This window comes from Dryobates pubescens, chromosome 8 (assembly GCF_014839835.1).
Source record: "Dryobates pubescens isolate bDryPub1 chromosome 8, bDryPub1.pri, whole genome shotgun sequence".
NCBI lineage: Eukaryota > Metazoa > Chordata > Aves > Piciformes > Picidae > Dryobates > Dryobates pubescens.
Genome location: NC_071619.1, coordinates 38,412,466 through 38,429,510, shown reverse-complemented (window position 1 = coordinate 38,429,510; position 17,045 = coordinate 38,412,466). Strand labels below are relative to the sequence as shown.

Here is a 17,045-nt window from a genome sequence, read left to right as displayed (position 1 = left end):
CATGACACATGCAACTGAAGTGTTCACTAGGAAGGACACCAGCTCAGTCTGTGCCAAAGTAAACAGCCCCTATTGAACTGGGTGAGAACTGTAGCTGCTGATACAAGGACTGGATTTGATTCAATTAACTCTGTGCTTGCATTTTCCTTCAAGAGTTACTCACTGCCGCTGTTTGCCTTCTGTTCTACGTGATCCAGGGCTGTGGAAGGGGAATTACACAGGGGACATGGCCATGTACATGCATAAAACTGAAGCAAGAAGTGTGCTAATCTAGGGGCATGGGACAGCCACTTTCTCAAAGCCAACTACAGCACAGGTCCCCTTGTATTCTGCACATATTCCAGCCCACAAAGGTGTGAGATCTTCTGTGAAGTACGTAACAGCTTCTTGAAGGAGTCACTTGGTAGTAAATGAAGCTTTGTCTGGACTGGCACTTCTGAAGGTAGGAGCACATGCAGTGGTTTCATCAGTGACAGGAGGTAGGCTTGAATACAGGCAAGCACACTGCTGAGGAGTGAGATGACCTTTCATTTGGCCTGACTAGCAACAGACTTTTTATCTGTGACTTATCTTTACTGCTGACACACTTAAACTCTTAGAGAATCTGCCTTATTCCAAGGCAAGGAGTGACAGAGACTAGGAACAGAAGCAGAACGATAAAAGTGTATTAGAGGCATCTGCAGTCTTCTCTCTTCCAGCATCTGTCATTAGTGGTCACAGGAGGTTATACTTTTGCTCACATAGCCCTTGCCAGAGTCTTTAGCATTGAGATTTACATTTAACCTAGTTTTAGAGAGAGATTTTCCTGGAACAAGCATACATGGGCCTTTTCCTTTCTGATGTCCTCGCAGAACAAACCAGATCACTTTGGATCACAGAACTGTGGAGGTTGGAAGAGACCTTTGAGATCATCAAGGCCAACCACTTCTTGTTTTATGCTCAGAGGACTTCTTGCACAGCAAAAGGAGGATTGGGCCTCAGCCAGGAGGCATTCAGGCTGCAGAACAAGGGGCAAAGAAAGAACAAGAAGATTCTTTTCTGGAAGCACCATCTCTGTGTGCCAAGTTTTTAGAAGAGCAAAAATATGTATGGGAGAGGTAGTGGGAAAACTTCAAATCCTGCATGGCACAAGAAGGATGGAGCAAGAGATGGACAAATGCAGTTTCACACGGTGCTTCGGGACAGCGCTGAGGACACTGGGCCTTCAGTAATCAATTCTGCTCCAGTAGAACATGGTACCAAGGAGGACACAGAACTGAAACGACAAGACTGCTAAGTATCTCTGCTCTTCATTTCCTTCTCCCCATCTCTCCCCCAGCCACATTTAGTCCCACTGGTAGGATAGAGCAACAGGAGGCCTTGATAAGCAAAGTCCGTTCAGGCAGAGGAAGCTTAAGGCTCTCTATCTGCACAGAAGCTTCACAGCGAAGAGAGAAGATATGGGAGATATGTGCAGCCCTAACTATTTGACAGGAACTCTCTGCTCACTGAGGATTATCTGTCACAAGGCTGCTGAACCCTGAGTGCTTAAAACACTCATGCAAAGTCTTCAAACTAGACACTGAATTATCTGTCATGAATGTTGTGTGGGTGATCCGATACAGAATCACGGAAACATTCAGGTTGGAAAAGACCCTCAGGATCACCGAGTCCAAGCCAGAACCCTCCCTTCACAAAACCAGGTAGAATTAAAAAGAAAGTAAACCAAAAGAAGCGTCTGCAAGCTCTGTGTGTGTGTTCTGTTGTATCACTGAGATGGCAGCAAGCCACAGCAGGCAGGAAGGACGCCTAGCTCCTTACCTGTGGCAGCCAGAATGCGACGCAAATGTAGCCCTGTTAGGGGAACTGGCTACAGGCAGACTGGTGACGAATGAGTAACAATAACCTGCAGACCTTTCAAATGCGTCACTCCCTTCATCCACCCCCACCCAGCTGGGTGTGAAATAGCAAGACAAGAGAAGAAGCAGTGAAGGCAAATACTAAATGCTCACAGTCCAGCAGAGGATGGCGAAACCAAACCAGGCAACACCCCAGGCATGAGCGTTCATCCGCCCAGAAATAGCATCATAACAACCCTGTAAGACAAACGTGAATGAATCAACACCAGCTCTGAGCTTGTACTGCAAGGTGACAAGCTTATCCACCTCTAAGAGAGACTGAGGGGGGCATGCTCTTCTCCTGCTGCTGTTTGGGTAGCTCACAGTGTCTCAAGAAAAACAAGCCGGGGCTACACGGCTTACTGAAAACTTAACAGATAGCCTACCTGTTTCTAGCTCCAAACGCAAAGCAGGCTCATCTCAGACACTTCCAGGACAACATCCCATGCCATGCACTTGCCAACTATACATATATAACCAAACACAGCCAACACAGAGTTGACCTCCAGAATAAAAAAGCTACAGGTAGATTTGGAAGGTTGAACACCACCTACAAATGCTTGGTTGTGCACCAGTTGATGCTCATGACCCAGCAATTTGTTTAAATAGGCCAAGCTGGTCTACTTAGAAGTTCTACCTTGAGGAGATGAACTGCTGACTTGCTCACTCATACAGCATGCCCTTATGTTTGACTAAGTTTGATTTAGCTACTGTCCATCTATATGTTGGAAATGTAATTTCTTTCTGGTGGCACTGGGAGAGTTTTCTAAACAGTTCTCTCCTGACCATGAGAGTCCTTATTGCAGAATCACAGAATGGTAGGGGTTGGAAGGGACCTTTGAAGGCCATCTAGTTCAACACCCCTCACAGAGCAGGCTCACCTAGAGGAAATCACACAGAAACACATCCAGGGAGGTTTTGAAAGTCTCCAGAGAACGTGACTTCACAACATCTCTGGACAGCCTGCTCCACTGCTCTGCCACCCTCAAAGTCCCCCCCCCCCCCCCTTTCAGGATATTGCTCAGGATCTTATCTGTAGTCCCACAAATCATCCTCTTTACTGTACTCTTAATCAATGTGAAAGCACTGATGGCCAAGGAGATGACAACCAGCCATGCACTCAAAGAGTGTAAAATAACAAGGAGAGGCAGTTTAATGAATGAAGAATCGCAGGTTCACCTAGATCAGGCTGCACAGGAACACACTCAGATGGGTTCTGAAAGTCTCTAGAGAAGGAGACTCCACAACCTCCCTGGGCAGCCTGGTCCAGTGCTCCAGCACCCTCAAAGGAAAGAAGTTATTCCTTAAGTTCAAGTGAAATCTCCTGTGTTCTTGTTTGCACCCACTGTCCTTTCACTGGAAGCAAATAAAAAGAGCACATCCTCATGACCTCTACCCTTTAGATATTTATATGCATTTATAAGATCCCCTCTGTCTTCTCTTTTCCAGGCTAAATGGCCAGGATCCTACCCAGGCACTGTTTCTCCTCCAGCAATCTTTTGCACACCAATAGCTCACACCGGAGGAGGAAAGCTATTCATTACTTCCTTCCCTTCCAACAAGGTGCTGTTGACCAACAAATATTAATTAAAGCCAAGGGGATCTTACATTGCTCTTATAGTAGCCAGAGAATCCAAGGTTGCAGCCTTCCACGCTGAGAGGATCCCCTTGGGAATCCATGACACAGCAATTGCGTGGCCAAGGGAAGTCGGCGTCTTTGTGGGTGGCGCGGAAGGCAGATGTGTAGTTCTGCCAGTCAGAGGGGCCGTACACCCCACAGCACTTGTTCGGTGGGAGAAGAGAAGGGAAAGGTCTTTATGGGGTCAGGTCACAGCACCACCTCCCCAGCTACACCCTCCACATGGCTGGTTAGGCATTAACCACAGATTTATGGGAGAGATTTTTGAAGTGCTTGCCTTTGCCAGCTCGCCGTCTGATAAACAAGCAAAAAGGGGAGTGCAGCAGGACTTCAAGGATCAAGGCAGATACCATCCTCTACATTACTGAGCATCCCCAAGGAGGCATTGAAATTCCAGGGCTGCAGAGCATTTAGTAATTAGTGAGAGTTTTCAGTGTTATTACCTGAAGCATGAGATTATTCCATGTTTCTGTAACCCTTTCATCCACATTGCTACTGCCTGGCCCTGACTTCTCATACCTCTCCAGCATTTGCTTCAGGAAGAGATTTGGAGTGAGCTACAGGGAAAAAAAACAAACAACAAAGAGAGAAGAATGCAGAAAGTATGTAAATAAGTGGCCATGTGAAGCAAATAGAGGGTTATTTGGGGTAGGTCTGTTTGCTTATTTTAGTGTCCTTTTGGTGAACAGGAATGCCACTTCTCCCCCACTTTTACACCCAGGAGAATAAAGAGAGGGTTTGTGAGGAGCAGAAGCAACAAAACCATCTTTGAATGGTCTGTTCAAAGAAATCTTGAGTGCAGCTCTCAAGCAGGGCTCTGCCAGAGGCTGGATCACAGGTGACATGCAGTAGCTATAGGTTACATTGGATGTGTTACTTGGAACTAAGTCACCACAAGTCATTTCCTTCCATACCAATATAGAAACATAGAATCAATGAGGTTGGAAAAGACCTCAGAGATCATCAAGTCCAACCTGTCACCCAACACCTCAGGACTGACTAAACCATGGCTTCAAGTGCCACATCCAATTCCCTCTTGAACACCGCCAGGGATGGGGACTCCACCACCTCCCTGGGCAGCACATCCCAGTGGCCAATTACTCTTTCTGGGAAGAACTTTCTCCTCACCTCCAGCCTTCTTTCTTTCTAAGATCAAGCCTAAACTTCTCCCTGGTGCAGCTTGAGACTGTGTCCTCTTGTTCTGGAGCTGGTTGCCTGGGAGAAGAGACCAATCCCCACCTGGCTACAACCTCCCTTCAGGTAGTTGTAGAGATCAATAAGATCTCCCCTGAGCCTCCTCTTCTCCAGGCTAAACAACCCCACCTCCCTCAGCCTCTCCTCAGAGGGCTTGTGCTCAAAATCTCAACCCACAAAATCCTTCCCTCACTAGAAGCACTGTCTGGGGCAATGCTGAATATTGTCTTCTGCATGTGTTGATGATTCAGCTAGCCCCTACTGGTATTTCCTCAACAACAAGTTTGTAAGCACTTAAAAAATGTTAAAAATAACAAAACCCTGTCAAAAAGAACAAAGTTATTTCCTTGATGAAAATAATGCCATTGGAGACCTTTCATAGAATCATAGAATCAGTCAGGGTTGGAAGGGACAACAAGGATCATCCAGTTCCAACCCCCCTGCCATGGGCAGGGACACCTCACACTAGATCAGGCTGGACAGAGCCTCATCCAGCCTGGTCTTAAACACCTCCAGGGATGGGGCCTCAACCACCTCCCTGGACAACCCATTCCAGAGCTTCACCACTCTCACAGTGAAGAACTTCCTCCTCACGTCCAGCCTGAATCTCCCCACCTCCAGCTTCATTCCATTCCCCCTAGTCCTATCACTACCTGAGATCCTGAGAAGTCCCTCCCCAGCCTTCTTTTAGCCCCCTTCAGATACTGGAAGGCCACAATTAGGTCACCTCAGAGCCTTCTCTTCTCCAGACTGAACAGCCCCAACTCCTTCAGTCTGTCCTCATAGGAGAGGTGCTCCAGCCCTCTGCTCATCCTCATGGCCCTTCTCTGGATGCCTTCCAGCACCTCCAGATCCCTCTTGCAATAGGGGCTCCAGAACTGGAAGTAGTGCTCCAGGTAGGGTCTCACCAGAGCTGAGTAGAGGGGGAGAATCCCCTCCCTTGCCCTGCTGGCCACACTTCTCTTGATGCAGCCCAGGATCTGATTGGCTTTCTGGGCTGCAAGTGCACACTGAGAGCTCCTGTTGAGCTTCTCCTCCCCCAGCACCCCCAAGTCCCTCTCGTCAGCACTGCTTTCCAGCCAGTCTCCAACCACATGTGGCCTTATTCTAACTCTGCAGTAGTCCTTTTGAGTTTACAGTGGTACCACCACACAGGCCACTTACTATACTCCACAGGACCACTGTGCCCTGGAACTGCAGTGTTTCACAGCATGGTTGGAAGAACACTTGAGGAAAGAAATACTCACAAAGTCTCGGTGAGTTGCTGCTGTGATGCAGGAAGCCATTTCAAATGCATAAGTGATCAGCATCAGAATAATGTACTGTGGGAGATGGACAGTAGAGTTAGCTCTTGGAGAAACAGTGAAACACTTTTTTTCCCCCCCCCCAAGACTGAGCCTGAAACCCTGTTCAAGGCAGAGGAGGCCAAGCTATCCTACTCTCCTCAGTGCTTTCCACCTTGCCTTTCCCTGTGCTTGTTTCAGTTTGCAATCTCCTCTCTTGAAGGTGTATGACTGGAATTGTTCTCCACCTCACAGATAAGATTTCATCAGAACATCATGACATTAATACCTCTATGGAAAATACTTTGCCTGATATGTCTTAGAATAACATTTGCCCTTTCCCCCCCCCCGTTGTTGTTGCATCTCACTGGCAGCTTATGCTAGTGCTGCGTCTCCTCCTTCCGCTTCCACTTGCCAGCTGTAAGCTTTTCAGCAAGAAGCTGTTCACTCCAAGCAGGAAAGTGTACACTTTTGGGAAACAGAAGGTGGGATTTAGGGTGTCATTCAGATCCTCCTGCTTTTGCATCTTCAGATTTCCTCAGCACTTCTACCTTGTAAGCAAATTTCCCTCAGGAAAACAGATCCTTGTGATGCCCTCTCATAATGTGTTTCACTGTTTCTCTTCCCTTCTCACCACCATCCCTTTAACCTTTCCCGTACTTTCTTCAGAGACCTTGTGTCTCTATTTCTTGTTCCACATTTCCTAATGTTCTTCTCAGATTTAGGATATTTGTTTCCTTACCCCAGCTTCTGCCCTTGCAGCCTCTCCTATCTTCTATACCACTGCCCTGGTCTTCAGCCAAGACACCAAAATTCAGAGCTAAGGCAATTCTCTTCCCTCAGCTGTTTGCTGACAAATTGCCTGGTGCAAGAGTTCAAATCTCCACCTGTCTCTTGTTTGAAACAGACACACTGCCATCCCCCATTAATCCAAGAGAAAGATGATTCCAGTTTTTGGCTCTACCCTTCCTTAACACAAGCACCAATTAAGCTTTGCCACTGCCAACCTAAAGGAATAAGTAAGATTTGGTCACATCTTAACATTGTTCTTGGTTTATCCAAAGCTGTCTGTCCCCACCCCTGTAATTTCTGCCTGCCTGCTGATGTCTAATGCTCTCAATTGCTCCCATGTTTGCTATCCTAACAGCTACTAATGCCTTGTACAGAGTCATCACTTATTGCTTCTAAACTGAACAGTATATGACAGCTGAAAGGCAGTAAGGGGTGGGGATAAACAAGAATCCTCATCCCAGCTACATCTGATTGCATAAGTGCTTCTGCATTGCTTCAGGGCAAGGTCAGGGTCAGGCTAGTCAACTTAAACCTCCTTTGTGGCTATGACCATTAATTCCCTGAGTCTGATTCAGGAACATCTCATGCATGTGTCTTCACAGGAGTCACCTTTTGGGACACCACAGGCATGATCAAGAGCATTTGGCTTCTTATCACAAATAAAAGCTGGTTTTTGTCAGGGGATGATTATCAAGGTAAACAGTGAAAATAAAGCAGCACATTTTAAGCTTGGCAGCAATAGGTAGGCAAACTTACCACCAGCAGCAAGGTCCTGTTGGCCTTAATGACTCCAATGATACCAAGGATAGCCAGAGCCAAGAGCGCAAAGCCAACGAAGATGCCAATCCAGGCTGCAGCATAGATATCTGTGTTTTCTGTGGCTTCCAGGAGAGGGTAGAGACCATGGGGATTGGACACAAAGAAGATGCACTCTGCTGTCAGGGCAATGCCACACATCTGAGAAGTGCAAGTTTGGGAAATCCATTAGGTCAAGCTTCCTCAAAGAAATGACAGAAACAGAGAAAGACAGAGACCTCTTTCCTTTTGTTCAACTTTAGAATAGAATAGAACAGAGTAGAATAGAACAGAACAGACTAGACTAGACTGGAACTAACCAGGTTGGAAAAGACCTTTGAGATCATCAAGTCCAACCTATCATCCAACACTATCTAACTTCCTGCCAAACAGGAGATATTAAAACTCCTCTGCCCAACTCTACAATCTCTTGTACCTGTGTCTTCAAAGAAGAATTGAAGGTAAAGCTCATCCAGCCTAGACTTGAAAGAACTAGCAGAACCTTTCCCATCACTATATGGAGGGAGGTGGCTGAAAAAATGTTGGTCAGCAGCAAGGGCACTTCCCCTAGAGTTCACACTGCTCTTAAGGATCAGGCCCTGCTGTTGCTTGCTGTCCCCTCCCCACCCAACTGATCAGCTAGCACAGCTCTTCTATTTACATATGGACTTCACATGTGGAGAGGGATTTTGTGACTAGAAACTGTTGTTTTAAGAAACATCATCCTGGAAGGAAGCCTCCACTCATACTTGTCCCACTTCACTTACCCCAATGATCACATTTCCAAAGACTAATAGGCCCTGCAAGATGTGTATGCCATCATCACTTTTTGCCATCTCTAATTCTTCATGCAACCTGGGGAAAAACAGAGAGTCTTCAGTTAGAGCAGTAACATAAGCCTCAGTCAGCAGGAATTATCCCTGAGGAGAAGAACAGCCAGGACCTCTGTGTCTGTCTGTACATCTTGTACCCTTTGCTGCATAGTAATTTCAGAGGAGAAAGCTGCCCAGGAGTAAACCTAGCAACTTGAACTCTCCCTGATACTTGAGCTGCAGAAGATTTGGACCACTTTGGGGGAAGTTAATGTCTCCAGCTCCCTTTTGGATAGGATTTTCATCACCACAACAGCACCCGTGTAAACCTTAGCTCATGATGTTGTATTCCCAGCTGGCTAGAAACACCAGCTACACCCAGATGGCCAGGGGACAAGTTCAGCACCCTCACTTCATTCCTTTGCCAAAGCAGCCAGCTTTACCATAGGGTGTCCTATCTCCCCTACTGGCTATTTCATTTTGGCCAGCACTACCATACTGGTAACCATGATGCTTCAGCTGCATCCTCTGCACATATCTACAGCATGTGGCCTAGCAGCACCTTGCTAAGAGTAGTGCCACCCCCCAACCCATTCTGGGAACTGAAGCTGGGCCCCCAGTTCCTGGTCAGGTCTGAGGGAGGGAGGGAAGGAGCAGCTCAGGCTGCAGCTGGCTCATGGGAGTCAGGCCAAGTAGCATTCCCACCAAATTCCTGAGAGTGTTATATCCTGCAGGCTGGGGCTAGACACCCTGCATTAAATTCATGCCCTTCCAGAGAGAGCAGCATAAAGACACTAGTCAGAAGTGTAAGACCTCTTAGAGAAACAATCCCAGTACCAATGCAAATCTGCTTTCAAAGGGATGAAGCATGTCTGTGCATTGGGAGGGAAAAATCCCCCACTCCAAGACAGCTGCCTTTACTGGGTGGTTGAGAAAATACAAGCCAATAAAGAAAGGCTTAAGTATGCCCATCTTGAGCAGACAACAGGAAAAGCAGCTTGAACACCCCTCTTCTGCCAGAGTGCCTGCACTAGTGCCTTCTCTTGACTCTGGGATTCTTCAAAGAAGCTGTTGGAAAATGAGAGTGGGAACAGATGTCAGTGAAGCGGAGATTCTTGAGGAAGTGATCATTGTGGGACCTCTTTAACATTACCTCCTCAGCAGCTGCACTTTCAGGATAGTCAGGACTTCCAACAGTGGCAAAGGGAAGCCCAGAAATTCCTGCCACCCTTTCTGCAGTCATTTGAGAGTCAGACATGGAAAGATCTTTACTGCTTTCACTGTTACACCAGCAGCACAGGACAGTGTGAGTGACAGTGGCCATTACTGTCACAGAATCACAGAATCACCAAGGTTGGAAGAGACCTCAAAGATCATCGAATCCAACCTGTCACCACAGACCTCATGACTAAACCATGGCACCAAGTGCCACAGCCAGTGCCCTCTTGAACACCTCCAGGGACGGTGACTGTCAGTGTAGGAAGTAATTTTTTGTCTCATCCAGGTGGCTGAAAGCCAGCCCAACATACCTGAAGCCCTGTCCTCAAAAATGATCAGCTCATGAGGTCAATGTGAAGCTCTATCTCAACAAACTTGATCAAACAATGTGCCCAGGGGCCACATAAAACTGCCTTGCAGATCAGATCTGTGTCTGAGCGATGTTTGACCACATATGGTCTGCAATACGGCACTGCAAAGCCTGGCAAACTTGAGGCAGACACGGGTCCTCTAGTCATCTGAAAGCTGTAGAGAGCACTGCCTAGATTGTGGATCTTGGTGCTGCAAACTCCAGAGATTTTAGAAAAGCCTTTAATGGCTGGCTAAGAGGTATCAGAAGTCAGGGAGCAGTTCAGGAAGCAAGGATAGCTCCTGTGCTCAAATGCGGGCACGTGAACTCCGGCTACTACGTGGAAAAGCAGGCTGCCACGTAGGTAGCAAGGCTGAGTGTTCCATGTGGCTAACAAGACAGATCACACCAAGGGTCATTGACAGCCCCATCCCTTTCCTCAACTTCACATGAATCTCTTTTCCCCTCCCTTCCTCTTCTGCAGACCTCCCTGAAATGTAACACCACCACGCCCAACTTGTGTACGGGTTGTCTATCTAGCTTGCGCTTGTCTCCTCACAAGCTGGCTCTTCTCTCCCCTGGCAGGTAGCATCTGTCTCTCTCTTCCCTCTCCTTGAGTAGGTATTATTGCAGGCCTGTCAGCCCAAGAAAGCAAGCCTCTTCTGGGGCAAGCCCATCTCCTAGGCTACCATAGATGAGAGGAATGCTGGACACAGTCACCACCACACAGATATCAGCTGAAGACTAATAAGCTTCTAGGCAGCCTAAGGCCAGTATCTTACCTAAGACCAGAGTAGGAATGGCAGGTGGAGAGACCAGGAATGGGAAAAGACAAGGAAAAGCCCTTACTGTAAGCCTAAAGATGAACAGTGCAATGACGTTGCCATATTAGTACAAATCCTCCCTCTGCCTCCGAAAGAGCAGCACCGATGGAGTCAGTGTCTCAGTGCTTGCTTCATTCACCCCTTGTTTGGCCCCTTCTCTGGTGTAGAGGTTCTAATATTAGCATCACAAATGAGACACTGGGGAGGTGCTCCAAGGCTGTGAAAACATTTCAGCAGCTGGAGGGATGACCCTCCAACACATCCCAGAGAAGAAGCTGTAGGAGATCTGAGGCTTTCCACCTTTTGCCTGTTCCCCACACCTGAAGGGTAGCTGAGTTAAACAGGAGCAGCTTGCACAGCACTTGCAGCTTGCACTTGGCACAGGTACATGACTAGGGAGTCAAACCTTGGCTGACTTGCCTGAGGCAAGTTGCATGCAGATATGACTCACAATCACCCTTGGGTGTGACACTGGTAGGCAGTTCTCCCAACCCAGGAGAGACAGGTACCTCCTGCCTGTGGACACAAATCTGTTTGGAGGTAGGAAAGCCTTCTTTGCAGACTGGTCAAGGTTAGTTTTAGAAGCCAGATACTGTTTCCTGGGGCTTCTGGAAAATCCATGAGGAAACCAGCTTCAGTTGCAACTATTACCCAAAATCTCCACAACAGAAGGTGGGATTTGGGGATTTCAGCCTTGAACTTGCATGGGCCTGGTGTTCCTCAGCACATCCTGTCCACACTGAAATTTAGCCATAACCTGGCTAGGTCCAAGGTGTGCAATTATCACTACCACAGACTTAACTCCATGCTCCAAGCAGCTCTGGAAAGGTATCTGTTGCTCCCATGGTACCACAAAATCATACATCCCTCGTGAAGCACATGCACTTCATCTTCCTTATGCTCTGGTCACAACACAGGCTGTAACTTCTCCCTTCACACCCCTAAAACAATCTCAACATTCATGGGGGCCAGCTGAGCCTGTCAGAATCCAAGAGGTATGGTAGTCCTGCCTCCCCCTCTTCCTCCACAACTTGCAGACAGATCTGTTATTTCCATGCCCTTGGAATTTTCTTGACCCTTCTCCCTTCCTCTACTTTCAGCAGCTCTGTGACATCTGCAGCACAACTGTAGAAGCAAAAAAGAAGGCTCCTTGCTGCAGAGGCTAGCTTCTGCTTTTGTATTATTGGTGACAACCTCATGCAGGCTTTCAAAGCAAGCCCTACTCACAGCAGCTCTTGGATTCAAACAGGATTCTTTCTCTGTGCATTCCTCACTCATTGGGCTGGCTGATCTTTTGAAGCCTCCACATCCCCTTCTTATAGATTAGGGCAGGCTTCCAGTTGCCTTACAGATGAATGCCTCCTGATCACCCTAGTCCTACTCCATCTCTGGCACAAAAAGCCAATAGGTAAGAACTGTTTTGGCATTGCCCCATGCAGAAGCAGGTCAAATTTTGATTGCCATGTGTTTTGTGACAGTTATTGTGGTGGAGTCACAGAATCACCAAGGTTGGAAGAGACCTCAAAGATCATCAAGTCCAACCTGTCACCACAGACCTCATGACTAAACCATGGCACCAAGTGCCACGTCCAATCCTCTCTTGAACACCTCCAGGGATGGTGACTCCACCACCTCCCTGGGCAGCACATTCCAATGGCTAACAGCTCTCTCAGTGACCAAAACTTCATTTGCATCTGCACCCTGCTCGTGGAGGTCTCAGTGTGGTGGCTTAGAGAGGCCTCACCTCACCCCTTGCTACCCTCCTTTGTGTCAGTGTCCCTGTGCAGGGCGTTGCATTCTCATCTCCTGGTGTAAGAATGCAGAGAAAAGGGAGGCATTTGTTTTATTACTCATGGGTTCCACCCACCCATGGCTCAAAGCTCTGCGCCACTCAAGCGCAACTAAACAAACTCAACCGTTCAACAGCAGGAACCTGCTCCTTCTTGGTAGGTCCTCTCTGGTACGACAGCCCGGGCACCACACCTCTTGCTCCTCATGCTCAGCCAGCTCTGGATGCAGAGCATGTCTCTGCAGGCAGGAGTGAGATGCCTGGGCTGGGGTGCTCCTAAGGGGGGAAGTCAGTGGTGTGGAACAGCTGCTAGAGATGCCATGCCAGCACTGGTGCCAGTGCTGGTGCTGCGGGAAGCCTCTGTGAGCCACAGATGTGCCCACACCTTGACCTTCTGTGCCTCTGATGCACAAAGGCTTGAGGGTCCTCAATGCTTAGCCTGGAGAAGAGGAGGCTCAGGGGAGACCTTCTTGCTCTCTACAACTACCTGAAGGGAAGTTGTAGCCAGGTGGGGGTTGGTCTCTTCTCCCAGGCAACCAGCACCAGAATGAGAGGACACAGTCTCAAGCTGAGCCAGGGGAAGTTTAGGCTGGATATTAGGAAGAAGTTCTTCACAGAAGGAGTGATTGGCCATTGGAATGTGCTGTCCAGGGAGGTGGTAGAGTCACCATCACTGGAGGTGTTTAAGAAGAGATTGGATGGGGTGCTTGGTGCCATGGTTTAGTTGATTAGATAGTGTTGGGTGATAGGTTGGGCTCAATGATCTCAAAGGTCTTTTCCTTTACCATTCCAACCTGGTGTATTCTATTCTATTCTACTCTACTCTATTCTACTCTACTCTGGGCCCTTCTTAAGGAGACAGCAATAGACCTATCTTTGTCATTCCCCCCACCCCTTCTTTTTCAGTTGGTTTTAGCAGAAAATTTAGTCCCTAAAGGGCTTATAAAGAAGGTTGTTTCCAGGTGCATGGGACGCAGAGTTACATAGCTTCAAAGAGGGTGCAATTAAAGATGTTATTGAGGAATAACTTGGACTCTGCTGTTAGAAGCCAAATGCTTTACAAGTGTTAATTCATCATTTTTTAGTTATTTTAAAGCAAACCCCTCCAGCACACACACAAAACCACACTCTCCTCCTGCCAGGCTTTTCCCATTGCCCCACCAGCCCTGAAATGCAGCTGCCTGTGGCAGAGAACAGCTTGTGCTGTTGGAAGAGCCAGCCAGTTATTTTGTACTACCAAGGGAGAAAAATAAAGCAAAAACAAAGCTCAGCATCAGGCAGGGGTCAGAGACTAATTAAGTTTCCTTTGGAGAGAGGCTGCCACAAAATGAAGCCTGTGTGAAGAGTGGAGTGGCTGGTAAATCATCATCAAGCATAATTACCTTGGAAATAGAGCTGGGAGGTAGGCTTTTCCTCTCCCTCATTAGCTAAGCACAGCCAAAACAAGAGGCTTTTGGGTGGGATTTTTTTTGGTTGGGTTTTTTTTGGGGGGAGGAGCTTTGTTTGTTTGGAGTTTTTTTTCTTTCCTTTCCTATTTTCACAAGTGAGAGGGAATTACAGGCTTCATCTCTCTGCAACAATTCCTCTTTCCTTTTCTTTTCCCCTTTTAAATCCCTCAGATATATTTAATTTCCCCATTCCCTCCTCCTCAGTCTCGAGGAGCCAAACACACGAACCAAATTAAAACAGCCACCGAGAAGACGCAGCCCGGGGTAAGAAAAACCAAACGCTGAATAATCTTCCAGCAGTTAACCTTACCCAGGTACCAGACTCCCACGTACTTAACACAGCCCAGGGGCTAAAATAAAAGCCACGAAACACAAAAGCCTCCTTTGCTCTTAACGCTGATCACTCACACGCCTCGTTAAGATGACGACCAAAGCAAGGCACTCACCCCTCAGCTTCTCCTGATGCTTCCCCAGCAGAAATCCCGAGCCACCTGCAGAGCTGAGCAAAGCCCCTGTCTCCCACCTTCGCCGGGCTTTAAAGAGCACAGGTTGCATGAGGAAAGTGCTGTGTGATTGGTAGGGTGCCCATCACATGAGTAAAACTTCTTTTGTTTGGTTTTTTTTTTTTTTTTTCCCTTCTAGCCAAACCTGTTCCCTGCTCCTCTGGGGACCGGAGGGTGTCTCTGTGATTCTTAGATCATATCGGAATGCAGTTGCGCCAAAAACACAAAGCTTCAAAGAATTTCCATTCTCAGGCTCTCGAAAGGGGTGGATGAATGACTCACTCACATGAGATACCTGACCTTCGAAGAGGATGGGCGAGCTGGAAGGATGCAAATACAAATATCAGGACTGCTGCACACAGAATCACCAAGGTTGGAAGAGACCTCAAAGATCGTCAAGTCCAACCTGGCACCACAGACCTCATGTGATTCTCTGATAAATAAGATGGAATGTGTTTACAAATCCAGAGAGACCAAGGTAATGCAGTAGTCTCCCCACTTAGAATCTTAGAATCATAGAATCAATAAGGTTAGAAAAGACCTCAGAGATCATCAAGTCCAACCTGTCACCCAACACCTCATGACTACTAAACCATGGCTTCAAGTGCCATGTCCAATTCCCTCTTGAACACCTCCAGGGATGGTGACTCCACCGCCTCCCTGGGCAGCACATCCCAGCTCTTTGAGCATGGCTGTGAGGAGAATGCACTGGGTAGACAAAGAGTGTAAATGAATTGGAATGGTTTCATTTAATTACATTGCATGGGGGGAAAACAGTGGCTTGGGTTGGTTCATTTTAGTTGTCTTGGGATATTTTGCTTTTCCCCCTTTTTTTCTTTTGGTTGGGTTTGGTTTGGTTGGGTTGGATTGGTTTGGGTTGGGTTTGATTGGTTTGGGCTGGGTTGGTTTGGTTTGGGCTGGGTTGGGATGGGATGGTTTGGGTTGGGGTTTTTTTGGAAACAGAAGTGTAGGCATTGCTTAGTCTGCAAGACACTGTGGATAACATGAGAAGTAGTAGAAAGGTGGGGGTTGGTTGGTCTCTTCTCCCAGGCAACCAGCACCAGAACAAGAGGACACAGTCTCAAGCTGCGCCAGGGGAGGTTTAGACTCAAGGTGAGGAGAAAGTTCTTCCCAGCAAGAGTTATTGGCCATTGGAATATGCTGCCCAGGGAGGTGGTGGAGTCACCATCCCTGGAGGTGTTCAAGAGGGGATTGGATGTGGCACTTGAAGCCATGGTTTAGTTAGTCATGAGGTGTTGGGTGACAGGTTGGACTTGACGATCTCTGAGGTCTTTTCTAACCTTATTGATTCTATGATTCTAAGATTCTAAGTGGGGAGACTACTGCATTCCCTTGGTCTCTCTGGATTTTTAAACACATTCCATCTTATTTATCACAGAATCACATTATCACCATGGTTGGAAAAGACCTCTAAGAACATCAAGTCCAACAATTATCTAACTCTACCAGGGCCACTACAACACCATATCCCTGAGCACTGTATCTAGGCAGCTTTTAAATACAAGAAGGCTGGGAAGGGACTTCTCAGGATCTCAGGTAGTGATAGGACTAGGGGGAATGGAATGAAGCTGGAGGTGGGGAGAGTCAGGCTGGAGGTGAGGAGGAAGTTCTTCCCCATGAGAGTGGTGAAGCCCTGGAATGGCTTGTCCAGGGAGGTGGTTGAGGCCCCATCCCTGGAGGTGTTTAAGAGCAGGCTGGATGAGGCTGTGGCCAGCCTGATCTAGTGTGGGGTGTCCCTGCCCATGGCAGGGGGGTTGGAACTAGATGATCCTTGTGGTCCCTTCCAACCCTGACTGATTCTATGATACTATGATACATCCAGGATCTGGATAACAGGTCTTATGAGGAGTGGATGAGGGAACTGGGGTTGTTTAGTCGGAAGAAAAGGAGGCTGAGGGGAGACCTTCTCCCTCTTTACAACTGCCTGAAAGGAAGTTGTACTGAGGTGGGTGTTGGTCTTGTCTCACAAGTTGCAGCTGGTAGGACAAGAGGAGATGGCATCAAGTTACACCAGGGGAGGTTTAGGTTAGACATTAGGAAAATCTTCTATACCAAAAGGGTTGTTGAAGACTGGAACCCAGGCAAATGGTGGAATTACAGTCCTGGAGGTTTCCAAACCCCATGTAAACATGGCACTTCGGGACATGGTAGTGTTGGGGTGACAGTGAGACTTCATGATCTTAGAGGTCTTTTTAGAGAGAGATTTGGTGTTGGGAATGAGAGAGTTGGGATGGCAGGTTTGCTTGTTTGCACATTTTTAGGTGTGTACTTGTTAAGGGCAGACTGGGAATTTGCATGCAGAGCAGAGGGACAGACATAGACCTTGCCTAAGCAAGGGAATGCAATGGGGCTGGCAAACCATGTGGTAGGAAGACCAAGTGCTACCATGGCTGGTTCCATTAGGGTGCCTCCATCTGCTTTAGCCATGTCTTGTAGGCCTGTATCTGCACTGGCATAATTCATGTGGGAATGTGCCAATGCTTCTGTGTCACGAGGCCCTG

General features: G+C 47.6%; 1 protein-coding gene across 1 annotated transcript; it reads right to left on the bottom strand.

Moving 5' to 3' along the window:
• Positions 1 to 1,888: 1,888 nt before the first annotated feature.
• UPK1B (uroplakin 1B) lies at positions 1,889 to 14,539 on the bottom strand. The gene is made up of 7 exons (XM_054163531.1): positions 14,467 to 14,539; positions 8,348 to 8,435; positions 7,542 to 7,742; positions 5,958 to 6,032; positions 3,961 to 4,073; positions 3,486 to 3,666; positions 1,889 to 2,075 (listed from the first exon to the last, which is right to left on the bottom strand). The coding sequence occupies exons 2-7, from the start codon at positions 8,414 to 8,416 to the stop codon at positions 1,980 to 1,982; spliced, it is 735 nt and encodes a 244-aa protein (XP_054019506.1). The 5' UTR covers positions 8,417 to 8,435; positions 14,467 to 14,539; the 3' UTR covers positions 1,889 to 1,979.
• Positions 14,540 to 17,045: the final 2,506 nt, after the last annotated feature.

Coding starts and splice junctions, on each gene's coding strand:
- UPK1B (XM_054163531.1), bottom strand. CDS start 8,416: ATGGCAAAAAGTGATGATGGCATACACATCTTGCAGGGCCTATTAGTC. Junction 4,074..5,957: donor CAGCAACTCACCGAGACTTT/GTGAGTATTTCT, acceptor TTTTCCCTGTAG/CTCACTCCAAATCTCTTCCT. Junction 2,076..3,485: donor CTGGCTACTATAAGAGCAAT/GTAAGATCCCCT, acceptor TTTGTCTTACAG/GGTTGTTATGATGCTATTTC.